General features: G+C 41.2%; 1 protein-coding gene across 1 annotated transcript; it reads right to left on the reverse strand.

The window, feature by feature from the left end:
• Positions 1-10,169: 10,169 nt before the first annotated feature.
• On the reverse strand, positions 10,170-11,482 carry LOC147410444 (putative germin-like protein 2-1). The gene is made up of 2 exons (XM_086441419.1): positions 11,317-11,482; positions 10,170-10,809 (listed from the first exon to the last, which is right to left on the reverse strand). The coding sequence occupies exons 1-2, from the start codon at positions 11,432-11,434 to the stop codon at positions 10,253-10,255; spliced, it is 675 nt and encodes a 224-aa protein (XP_086297545.1). The 5' UTR covers positions 11,435-11,482; the 3' UTR covers positions 10,170-10,252.
• Between the last annotated feature and the right edge of the window lie 1,920 nt (positions 11,483-13,402).

Here is a 13,402-nt window from a genome sequence, read left to right on the forward strand (position 1 = left end):
GCTCGTTGGTAAGTTGCCCCAGCGTTCTTGAGACCAAATGGCATGACCTTATAGTGAAAAGTACCCCAAGGTGTAATGAATGCAGTCTTCTCTTAATCTTCTTCCGCCATTTTTATCTGATTGTAACCCGAGAAGCCGTCCATGAAGGAGAACATACCGTGCCCTGCTGTGTTGTCGACCAAAGTGTCGATGTGTGGTAATGAAAAGTCATCTTTAGGACTGGCTCTGTTCAGATCACGATAGTCTACACACATGCGCACCTTTCCATCTTTTTTTGGTACAGGAACGACATTAGCGAGCCACTCAGGATAGGTGGATACTGCGAGAAACCCTGCTTGGAACTGCTTCATTACTTCATCTTTGACCTTAATGTCCACTCTGGTTTCAACCTTCGTAATTTCTGCTTGACTGGCTTGCTTCCTGATTTGATAGGTAACTTGTGAACGACTAAATCTGTGTCTAACCCGGGCATGTCTTGGTAGGACCATGCGAAGACATCTTGGTACTGTTGTAAGAACTTTGTCATCTCCTCTTTCTGCTCGATTGTTAATAGGGCTCCGATTTTAACGATCCGTGGGTCATCTTCGGTGCCTAGGTTCACTGAGTTTGTATCCTCTATATTTGGCTGAACACCTTTCTCGTGACGTTCTATGAGTTCTTTGATTTCTTTTGGAGGATATTCAACCTCTTCCTCTAACTCTTCTTCGATCCCCATGAGATTAAAGTCGAGCTCGAGCTCAAAGTCGTATTCATCTCTTTCATACTCTGTTCTGTCACAAGACTCACTCAACTGAGGAAATTCTTTGAAGACCTTAGGTATTTTGAAGATTTCTAAATCTTTTGAATTTTTGAAAATATTTGATTTTTTTGAATTTTGGAGAGTTTTTGATTTTTTTGAATTTTGAAAGATTTTTTATTTTTTTAAATTTTGAAAGATTTTTAATTTTTTTGGATTTTGTGGACTATCTGTATTCCTGAAACAAGATAAAGAAAAATCATGCAAATTTATTAGCAACGAAGGTGAGCCCCCAAAACAGTCTTGTTCCGAGGACGAGGGCTCATTATGGTCCTCGGATAGACGAGATTTTGCTAATGACATTTTTTTTTGGAGGCCGTAGGGATTCTGGACCCCATGGCGGCCTCGTAAGTGATTGGGTACTCCTCCCAATTCTTGAAAATTTGCCCTTCTTCTGCAGGACGGATAAGTTGGGAAGGTGACTCCCTTGATGGTTTAGATATAACCATCACTTCCGGGTGACTGTCGTCACATCCGGGCGTAGGAATTTGTAGGGTGGGTGGAATTATGACAGATTGGATTAATTGGTAAAGTTGTTTTAAGAAAATCCTGAATTTCGTTGAGGTTGGATTTTTGTCAGCACGGAGTTGGGGTTCATCGGCATAGATTGAAGGTTTGTCAGCACGGAGCTGGAGGTTCATCGGCACGGAGCCGGAGGTTTATCGGCGTGGAGCCGAAAGTTGTCAGCACGGAGCTGGGGGTTTATCGGCACTGAGCCGAAGGTTCATCAGCACGGAGCCGGAGGTTTGTCAGCACGGAGCTGGAGGTTCATTGGCACGGAGCCGGAGGTTTATCGGCACGGAGCTGACGGTTGTCAGTACGGAGCCGAAGGTTCATCAGCAAGGCGCTGGAGGTTGTCAGCACGGAGCCGAAGGTTCATCAGCAAGGAGCTGGAAGTTCATCGACACGGAGCTGGAGGTTGTCAGCAAGGAGCTAGGGGTTCATCGGCACGGAGCCGAAGGTTCATCAGCACGGAACTGGAGGTTGTCAGCACGGAGCCGAAGGTTCATCAGCAAGGAGCTAGAAGTTCATCAACACAGAGCCGGAGGTTGTCAGCACGGAGCTAGGGGTTCATCGGCACGGAGCCGAAGGTTCATCAGCACGGAACTGGAGGTTTGTCAGCACGGAGCTGAAGGTTCATCGGCAAGGAGCCGGAGGTTCATCAGCACGGAGCCGGATGTTTTGTCAGCACGGAGCTGGGGGTTTATCAGCACGAAGCCGAAGGTTCATCAGCACGGAGCTGGGGTTTGTCAACACGGAGCTGGAGGTTTATCGGCGCGGAGCCGAAGGTTCATCAGCATAGAGCTAGAGGTTTATCGGCGCGGAGCCGAAAGTTCATCAGCACGGAGCTGGAGGTTCATCGGCACGGAGCCGGAGGTTCATCAGCACGGAGCCGGAGGTTTATCAGCACAGAGCTGAAGGTTCACCAGCACTGAGCTGGAGGTTATCAGCACGGAGCTGGAGGTTTATCGGCGCGGAGCCGAAGGTTTATCAGCACAGAGCTGGAGGTTTATCGGCGCGGAGCCGAAGGTTCATCAGCACGGAGCTGGAGGTTGTCAGCACGGAGCCGAAGGTTCATCAGCAAGGAGCTGGAAGTTCATCGACACGGAGCCGGAGGTTGTCAGCACGGAGCTAGGGGTTCATCGGCACGGAGCCGAAAGTTCATCAGCACGGAACTGGAGGTTGTCAGCACGGAGCCGAAGGTTCATCAGCAAGGAGCTGGAAGTTCATCGACACGGAGCCGGAGGTTGTCAGCACGGAGCTAGGGGTTCATCGGCACGGAGCCGAAGGTTCATCAGCACGGAACTGGAGGTTTGTCAGCACGGAGCTGAAGGTTCATCGACAAGGAGCCAGAGGTTCATCAGCACGGAGTCGGAGGTTTTGTCAGCACGGAGCTGGGGGTTTATTAGCAAGAAGTCGAAGGTTCATCAGCACGGAGCTGGGGTTTGTCAGCACAGAGCTGGAGGTTTATCGGCGCGGAGCCGAAGGTTCATCAGCACAGAGCTGGAGGTTTATCGGCGCGGAGCCGAAGGTTCATCAGCACGGAGATGGAGGTTCATCGGCACGGAGCCGGAGGTTTATCAGCACGGAGCCGAAGGTTCATCAGCACGGAGCTGGAGGTTTATCGGCGCGGAGCCGAAGGTTCATCAGCACAGAGCTGGAGGTTTATCGGCGCGGAGCCGAAGGTTCATCAGCACGGAGCTGGAGGTTCATCGGCACGAAGCCGGAGGTTTATCAGCACGGAGCCGAAGGTTCATCAGCACGGAGCTGGAGGTTCATCGGCACGGAGCCAGAGGTTTATCGGCGCGGAGCCGAAGGTTGTCAGCACGAAGCTAAAAATGCATTTTGTAAAAGGTAGATTAACTGATAGCTCTGATTTGGGTTGGGTATGAGTTGTGGCCCTGACTCGAAATATACGTGGGCCATGGACCCATCTGAAAGTGGGTATAGGTCATGGATAAGAGTCATAGACCCAGTTAGAAGTAGATAAGGGTTGTGGACCCATTTTGAGGTGGGTATGGGTCATGGACCCGATTGGATACGGATATGGGTCGTTGCCTCATTTGGATATGGACATGGGTCGTGGACCCAATTAGAAGGATATGGGTCGTGGACCCAGTTGGATATGGATTTGGGTCGTGGACCCAGTTGGATATGGATATGGGTCATGGACCCAATTGGATATGGATGTGGGTCGTGGACCCAATTAGAAGGATATGGGTCGTGGACCCAGTAGGATATGGATGTGGGTCGTGGGCCCAATTGGAATGATATGGGTCGTGGACCCAATTGGAATGATATGGGTCGTGGACCCAATTTGATATGGATTTGGGTCGTGGACCCAATTAGATATGGATATGGGTCGTTGACCCAATTGGAAGTGAATATGGGTCATAGACCCATTTGGATATGGTATGAGTCGTGGACCCATCTAGAAAGTGGATAGGGGTCGTGGACCCAATTGGAAGTGGATATGGGTTGTGGACCCATTTGGAGATGGTGTGGGTCGTGGACCCATTTAGAAGTGGATATGGGTCGTGGACCCAATTGGATGTGGATGTGGGTCGTGGACCCAATTAGAAGGATATGGGTCGTGGACCCAGTAGGATATGGATGTGGGTCGTGAGCCCAATTGGAATGATATGGGTCGTGGACCCAATTGGAATGATATGGGTCGTTGACCCAATTTGATATGGATATGGGTCGTGGACCCAATTAGATATGGATATGGGTCGTTGACCCAATTGGAAGTGGATATGGGTCATAGACCCATTTGGATATGGTATGAGTCGTAGACCCATCTAGAAGTGGATAGAGGTCGTGGACCCAATTGGAAGTGGATATGGGTTGTGGACCCATTTGGAGATGGTGTGGGTCGTGGACCCATTTAGATGTGGATGTGGGTCGTGGACCCAATTGGATGTGGATGTGGGTCGTGGACCCAATTAGAAGGATATGGGTCGTGGACCCAGTAGGATATAGATGTGGGTCGTGGGCCCAATTGGAATGATATAGGTCGTGGACCCAATTGGAATGATATGGGTCGTGGACCCAATTTGATATGGATATGGGTCGTGGACCCAATTAGATATGGATATGGGTCGTTGACCCAATTGGAAGTGGATATGGGTCATAGACCTATTTGGATATGGTATGGGTCGTGGACCCATCTAGAAGTGGATATGGGTCGTGGACCCAATTGAAAGTGGATATGGGTTGTGGGTCCATTTGGATATGGTATGGGTCGTGGACCCATTTGGATATGGTATGGGTCGTGAACCCATCTAGAAGTGGATATGGGTCGTGGACCCAATTGGAAGTGGATATGGGTTGCGGGCCCATTTGGATATGGTATGGGTCGTGGACCTATTTAAAAGTGGATATGGGTCGTTGACCCAATTGAAAGTGGATATGGGTTGTGGACCCATTTTGGTGTGGATACGGGTCGCGGACTCAATTCGGGGTGGTTATGGGTAAGGTTGATAGTGTGTCACATTGGGTCCGGATCAACTTTGATAGGTAGAGTAGAAGTGAGCTCCATTTGGGTCAAACACAAAGTGGCGAGGGGTAGACCCTAAGTTTAACGAAGAAATGACTTATTTAATCATTTTCAAGTCCTAAAACTTAAAATAAAAAAAAAGTCCAAGAGAAAAGTTGTCAAGACTTATCTAAGGAACAAAATGAACAAAAAACAAAAAGATTTTTTTTTTTTTGGGGGTCCGTTTTTAATGAACGGACCGAAAAGCTTTTGTATTGGTCCGCTCTTTAAAAACGGACCAGAACCTTAATTTTTGCAAAAAAAAAAAATTTTATTATTTTTTTTTTTTAAGATTTTGAGGCACATAGCCTCTGTTTTTTGGCTTGGGGTACAAAATTTTTTTTTTTTATGATGCAAAGCATAAAAATATATAGAGATTTCCCCCTTTTACCTAAGGGGATATGTAAGAAAAAAAAAAACTTAAAATCTATACAACTTTGCCCACTTGGACATTACAACTTTGCCTTCAAGGGCTAAAAAAAGAACATTACAAGATACCCAAGAGTTGATATATCTTGACATTTGTGTCCTATGCCTCTAATCGTATTTTGATGCATGCGGCTATAGGTGGTTTGAGGTTACTCAATCTTCAAACCTCCATGCACATTGACATGTACACTTCTTAGGTTGGTGATTGAGGTGGATGTTCTCATCCCCGCCTCCTCAAATGAACTATCTAGGGGGCTTGAGAGTACCGGCATTCGGGGTTAGATTTTTAAAATAGGAGAAGGTGGTTTGTGCAATGAGATATGAATCGAATGTGCACAAGTGCATTACAAATGTGTATCAACCCTTACAACCTTGAACAAGTACAAACAAAATAAATATCACATGCATTCCCGCAAAGAAGAGAACATCTTAAGCACAACAAAGTAAATCAACCAACAAATATGTTAGTAACAAAAATGAAACTAAAAAATAAAGTTGAATATTTTTTTCTTTTTTTTTTCGAAAGAAAATATGAAAGAAAAGAAAATGGCCAAATCAAATTGGTTTGGACCCACTTGGTCCCCAGTGGAGTCGCCAAGTTGTAGACATGAAATGTTCACAATGAACCTCAATGCTACATTGTTTGGAGTCGCCACCATTCTTTTTTAGAAATGGGTGTGAATGGGCACCCGAATTGATCATTTTGAAAATCATTTTTTCCATGGCATTGTAGTGACTCTCATATGTTGGAAAGGGCACGGTCTACCTAAGATCTAGGTAAGGAGGTCCGGTTAGAGGATGGGGAAGGTGTTAGGCACCCCATCCTCTCCACCAAAGGTGGTTACCTTGCTTGGCCATTTTATTTTGTAAAAAACTCAAGAAAACAAATATTAAAATGCATGAGAATGTATGGTAAGAGTGGTGTGTGCATTAAGTGGAATGTTCCCTAAAAAGGGATTTTGATTTCAATGTGACATTAGGGACATTCTATGGAAGAGAATGACCCATATAATCACATTAAATTTATGAAATGAATGTTGGTTTGAACTCTTAGAGAGACTCCATAATGGAGTTCCCTTGAAGTCACAACCATGATGCATGTATGCATGGCTAGAAACTTAGTGTTTCACCCCATCAAGAGGGTGACACATTTCTTCATCATTGCCATGCATAAGTGAGTGTGTGCATTGTGTACACTATGATGCATGAGATTGAGGTGAAAAGGGATTCAACCCCCATCCTTTCAATCGAACCTTAGTCCAATCTACCGGGGATGGGAGAGGGTATGCATTACATCCTAAGGTTTTCTAAAAATAAAATAAAGTAGAAGGTTAGAAGAAGAAGATGCAAGCTTTGAAATAGATAGACTACATGTTAAACCCTACCTTGTCCCTTGGTGGTTTTGAATGAACTTGATCTTGAGAAGTGAGCTTAAGAGTTGAGTGAGGTGATTGAAGGTTGAGTGAGTTGAAGTTTAGAATATAAGAGAGTGAGTAGAAATTTGGGTAGAGTTTTAGGTTGAGAGATGGGGGCTTGAGAGCATGCCTTGCTCATAGGAAATGAGGGTATTTATAGAGTTTTTGGAGAACTTTTGGGGATAAAGTGGTCCAACCCTAAAAATAAAGAACATGGACATGAGATTTAGGTTATTTCTTTTTGGATTTTTCATTTGTATGAGGGTAAAGATGACATTTGTGAAGAAACCCTAAAAGCATGCTTTGATCCTTGGTTTTTTGGTAAATAGAGGTAAGAGAACAAAAGTACTTTTGGGAGGATGAATGGGGGAATGACATGTGTAAAGGTGGAGTGGTAGGTAAAAAGTAGATCTTGGTTTATTTGTAAATAACTCATAAAGCAAGGGTGGAAGTGTAGCTTTGAAATGGACCAATGGGAAAACAAAAACACATTTGGGAGGGTGAATAGGAGGATGACATGTGTAAAAGTGAAGTAGTAGGTGAAAATTAGACTTTGGTTCATTTGTAAATAACAAATAAAGCAAGGGTGGAAGTATAATTTTGAAATGGACCAATGAGAGAACTCCATGTATGTACTTGAAGATTCCCACCTTTTGAGGGCATAATGGGAAGTTCCCTCACCTTTATGGATTATTACCAAAGACCAAATAACCTTTTTGGTTTGACTAAACTTTTTGAGAAGGACATTCTTGAGTTTTCACAAAAGAAAGGTTGACTCTCCAATTAGATGATGCATTGGGTGTTGGAGGCTTATGAGGTATTAACATGTGTCATCTTGTGAAGGGGTAAGAGAATGGACTTGGTGTTGGGCTTGGGTATGGACTTGGTGTTGGGTTTGGATATGGACTTGGGTTTGGGCTTAGGATGGACTTGGTTTTGGGTTAGGGATGTGGACTTGGGTTTGGGTTTGGGATATGGACTTGGATTTGGGCTTAAGATGGACTTGGTTTTGGGTTTGGGATATGGACTTGGATTTGGGCTTAGGATGGACTTGGTTTTGGGTTTGGGATATGGACTTGGATTTGGGCTTAGGATGGACTTGATTTTGGGTTAGGACATGGACTTGGATTTGGGTTTGGGATATGGAATTGGATTTGGGTTTGGGTGATGGGCATAGGTTTAGGTGGATTAGGGACAAGGTATGGGCATGCGATGATATGAGATGATGCATGTATGCATGAAAATGGTGCAAAATAGCAATGTGGGTCCGTCGAAGAACTTGAGTTCTAAATCGAAATTAATTCGAGAAATTTGGATTTTCCTATGGGTTCGTGCAAATTGGGGTGTCTACATTGTGTAGTAGAGAAAGAACAGAAAGGGGCAGAAATATCTGTATAGTTTGCTTGGACAAATTGTTTACCATTAAAAAAGGCTTTGATTTGAGCAAGTTCCTCAGAGGTGAATTGAGGTGTAAGTTCGATAGAGGGTTTGTGTGAGTCTAAATTATTTCTCCACTAGCTTGGTGAGCAACGATTTTTCTACTTCAATTGGGTAGCTAAACTTCTTTGCCATGAAGTTTGTGACCAACTGGAACCCATTGAGAAAGTAACATCGATCCACAGTGTGAATAGTGCCTTCACAATAAGAGCAATGGAGAGGTTTTCAATTGCCTTGAGGCTTGAAATAAGCGGATGACCACTATTTTTTATGTCTTGAAGCCACGGGTTGTGACTCCTTGGAGTTTTCATAAGTATTGATACTCATGACATGAATAAGATCACTGGTCTTTGTTTCAGTGAGACCTCGCTACTTTTCTTCTTCACATAAAAGGGAATATGCATTTTTGAGAGTTGGTAAATGATGCAAGAGCATAATTTGTTCTCTTACAATAGAGTATGTCTCATTGAGTCCCATAAGAAATTGACCAAGACGAATTCTTTCTTCCTTTTCTTTTAGATCTTTTTGTCCTCCACATGTGCATGTGATTGAGGGGCTGCAAGTGGTTAGCTCATCCCACAACATTTTCATGTTTTTATAGTAAGAAAAAATGGATTCTTGATTTTGATTCAGTTCAATAATGGATCGTTGAGTTTGATAATGATGGAGAAAATCACCTTGAGAGAATCGTTCTTGAAGATCTGTCCAAATTTTTGAGGGAGTTTCAGCATAGAGAATGTTGTTTGTAAGTTCTTGACTTAAAGAATTGAATATCCAAGAGAGTACCATGTCGTTGCAATGTTGCCATAAAGAGTATTTGGGATCCTTTTCATCTGGAGTGATGATGGTTTCTTTCATGAATCCCAATTTGTTTTTGGTACTAAGGCTGATCAGCATCGATCGTTTCCACATGGCATAATTTGTTCCATCTAAGATCTTTGAAACAAGAATCATGTTGGGATGATCAGAAGGATGAAGAAACAGAGGATCTGCTGAATCAATCGTAGTTGTAGACATGTTTATCAAAGTATGCAGAAATTTACAGAAACAATAAGATCATTGCTCTGATACCATAACAAAATCATAATTGAGAAGACTATGCCTTTTCTTTGTTATTTTGTTTCTCTGTCAAAAGGCTACAATACATACATCTATATAAGATCAAATCATGATCTGAACAATAAGGAAAGAAAATAAAATCTCAACTAATTCCCTTGAATGAAGGGAATTCAAATTCCTAAATATAAGCAGCAAAGATTATTTCCAAAATTAAAGTTAATCAAATCTCAGCAAATCTTAACAACTATAGACAGATAATAGTAGGGTAGCCTGAGGCATGTGAGGTACACGTTTTCCTAAAGGAATTCTCACTCTGCTCTCAACGTGCTATCAAGTTGGTTGATTTTTCCTCCCAGGATTCAATGGGTTAGATTTTCTTTGAGTAGTACGGCAAAAGAGATCCCTAGAACTCTCACATGTACTCCATATGTGTTAGCAGAAGCATGCCATAGATTTTGTCAACAGTTAAACGTTGAGGGACACATTGCACACACTAAAGCACGTTTGTCTAAAAAGATAAAAGGACTATCTCACGACCCAGGGCTGAAAGAGCTCAATTGGGCCCACGCCCCACGCACGTATTACCAAACATTCAATGAAAAATCCAGCATGTGTGGAGGGAGGGTAACTCTCCTACTGATTCATTAGTGAACTTTGGGGTCGCGAGCTCATGTCCTAGAAGCCTCATCTTGAAAGGTGCAAATTCTCCCAAATTTAGGTTTTTTTTTTTATTTTATTATCAAAAAGTACAAATGCCTCCGTTTAATTTTTTTTCGTGTTAATTAATCAGGACTGCATTGCAATATATAAAGCAAGCTATGGGTCCAAGCCCAATACATGAATGCTCATTTAAATTATAACTATAATGGGTGACCATCCAGGCTATCGACCCAAGTTCAATGGAGATGAAAGAAGATAAACAAAAAATCAACCAGGAAACAAATATGCTTATTAGATGCCAACTACTTAATTATATTATTCAGTTTGCAAACAGAAACAACAGAATCATTTATTGTATAAATATCTATAAAACAAGTCAAATTGCATTATTTAAATATGGTAGAAGTAATAGTAGTTCTAGTACTTGGTGGGCATCCAAAACTGAGCTTGTAAATAATCAACCATATTCTTGTCAATTTGGAAGGCCTTGCCAAGAACGTCATCTGAGATGAGTGGATTTGAACCAAAAACTGCATTAGCAATGGTGATGACCCCAGGGTTTTGGCTGCTCAAAGCAGCAATGACGACCGCATTCGTGTGCCCAACGTTGAATTGGAAGTGAATGAGCCCAATAGGGAATACAAACACGTCGCCCTTATTGAGGACCTTGGTGATGAGGCGGTTATTATCCGCGTTGGAAGTGACGAATCCGACATAGAGTCTACCCTCCAAGACTGTTAGGATCTCAGTGGCTCGGGGATGTGTGTGGGGTGGGTTGAGACCATAGGGTGCAAAGTCTATGCGAGCCATGGAGATCCCAAGAGTGTTGAGTCCAGCTATCTGGTCAACATTAGCTGGAGTTACAACGAATCCAAGTTGGTTCGATGTGTTTCCCTGTATATTGAGCCCAGGAAGGAAGAAATCCTTAGCTGTTACGTGCTTCGGATCCTTGCAGAATTTCCCATTCACAAACACTGCAATTTAAAATTAACTAAGCATCAGTCAATATGATCAGCCAAAAATAATTAAAATAAAATAAAACAAGAAGATCATGATTTGGTGTATGATATATATAAAACAAAAATTGTGCCAAAAAATTTTCAATTTATGAGTTAGAAGTTTCGCAATGGGCAGATTTTTTTTGTGAGGATGATCTATATGGTGAGGAGATCATCCTCACAAGAAATCCGCCCAATCTTAAACTTCTAACCCCATCAAAAGTAGTTTAGAATTGTGAACCGTCGTTTTCTTTCCGTTAATTTATAAATCACTTTTGATTTCATAATTGGCTGATATTTTGTGAGGGTGATCTCTTCACAATAGAGATCATTCTCACTAAAAATCAGTACAATCCAAAACTTGTAAGACTTAAAGGACAAATTTTATCTCCTTAGCGGTGTCTGTTGACCTGGGCTGACTGGGACCCATATATATATATAATGATAATTTAAAAAAACTATGACAAAGAAGAAAAGGAGTACCATCCTTAGGCTCATCGATGGCAACACAAAAGTCTTGTAAGGGACTAGGATCAAAGGCAAAGGAAGGGGATGAAAGTGAGGCAAAGAGAACAAAAACTACAAACAACTGAAAACCCATTATCTGCTATCTTAATTCTTTCTCACTCAATGTTCTTAGGGGTGATAATTCTAATACTATAACCATGCCTATTTATAGAGAGATTGAGAGAATTTATTGAAATGGTCTGATATATTTGTTGTCATTTTGTCCAAGGTAGACGGTAGAAAGACTTTTCAAAGTCTTCAAAAACACTAAACTAATATAAAGATCCCTGTTTGAAACATTAAATCAATTCTTTAGTGCTAAGTATAGACCTAATCCAGTTTAGGTTTTTCTTTACTGGTTTTAACATTAAAAAAGTTGTGATAGAGCGACACAAGACATTGAAATCATCAAAGTCACTAAAACACAAAATCCAACGATCGATATATTCAGGTGAACACGATCATTCGATTTCATGTTTTTTCATGAGTCAAAAAATCTCAATTATTTTCTTATTTCGCAAAAACGGCTTTCCTTGGCTTCTTCACATGTGTGCGTATGTGAGTTTTTTTTTTTTTTTTTTAGGGGGAGTGGGAAGTAGGTGCTCCTATTGGGGTTGACTTAATTTTAAACCAAAATTCAAAAAATGTGATAGTATATTTTATTTTACGGGGGAAATTATTTCTGAATCAAAAATGTAAGAATCAAACAGACCCCTTAAATAGAATGGGGGGAAGGTTAGACAAATGGTTATATGATAATGCCAAATAAGGATGATCCAACAAATGAATATGTAACTCCGCATTTATATAATATGTATTACTAAAACTCCAGTGTCATCATTATGTAAAATCTTTCTAACAACAATAAGCTTAACTAAAAGATTTAGGGTTTGACTAAACAAATAATATTCCCAGTTTGTCCAAATTCAAATTTTCTATTATAGAAAAAGTCAGTTCATATTTTCACAGTCTTCATCTATGTTCTTTTAGGTTTTCCTCTTGACTAATGTTGAAATGACCTCAAGATCGGACCTCACATCGCACACCCTAAAGTGAAAGTGAATGAGAACTCCTTTTTCTCGAGATACGAGTGAAAAAGCATCTATGATTCCTATCCACTTTCACGTCAAGATGTGCGATATGAGGTCCAATCTTGAGGTCACTCCAGCACGATTCTTCCTCTTACATAATGAAATATCTGATCATGATTTATAATGATAGATTTTCACACCGATTGCCAACCTAATGCAACACTCTTTTTTCATTCATAAATTTACAAGTGACTTGAAATAACACTCCTAACAGCACTCAGTTATGTAGAAAACCACAGATGCTTTTTCTCGACAGACATACAAGTATTATACACTAAAGGACAATCGATGGTTCTCTCCACACTCAAGTGCAACTTTAACTGTTATTTCATATTACTGTAGCAAGGCTAGCTCTATTTTATAGTTTTGTACAGCATATTATTGAACTTTTGGAACCATTTTTTGATGTTTTACTTTTACAAAACCTATGGGACTAGTAAAACACAAAATACTATGGTCAGGGAAATATTTATCTTGTTATGTGTCCCTAGGATGGATCTCAACGGTCAGATTTCATGTCTTAAATATATTCACGAGTCAATGGATCCGAAGCCCATTCTTTAAGATCAAACACATAAACATGGATTACGACATTATGAATTTTAATGTATTTGACAATAAAAAGAGTTGTTGGCCCCACTCCATATAATTTTAAACATCTTACCTCACTTCTCAAATAAAACTGAAAACGCCTGAGAAACAAGAAATTAGATATTAAAAAAAAAGTTGAAATTACAAAACTGTCCAACCATATCCTAAGAATTATTCCCCTAAAGGAGTAATTATTGTTTAATAATATTAACCCTTCCTTATATGCTAAGAATAGAAGTTTACCATACGCGTTGCAGTCTTTAAATTAAGGGTGGGGATGAAAGTATTTCTCTAGAAGAATTATTGGGTCGATATATACATTTAGGAAAATGGTGCAAGAACAATTTAAAGCTTAGACCGAGTGACTCTCATTTGGGCCA

This window comes from Akebia trifoliata, chromosome 1 (assembly GCF_017979445.1).
Source record: "Akebia trifoliata isolate Shusen 1 chromosome 1, ASM1797944v1, whole genome shotgun sequence".
NCBI classification, from domain to species: domain Eukaryota; kingdom Viridiplantae; phylum Streptophyta; class Magnoliopsida; order Ranunculales; family Lardizabalaceae; genus Akebia; species Akebia trifoliata.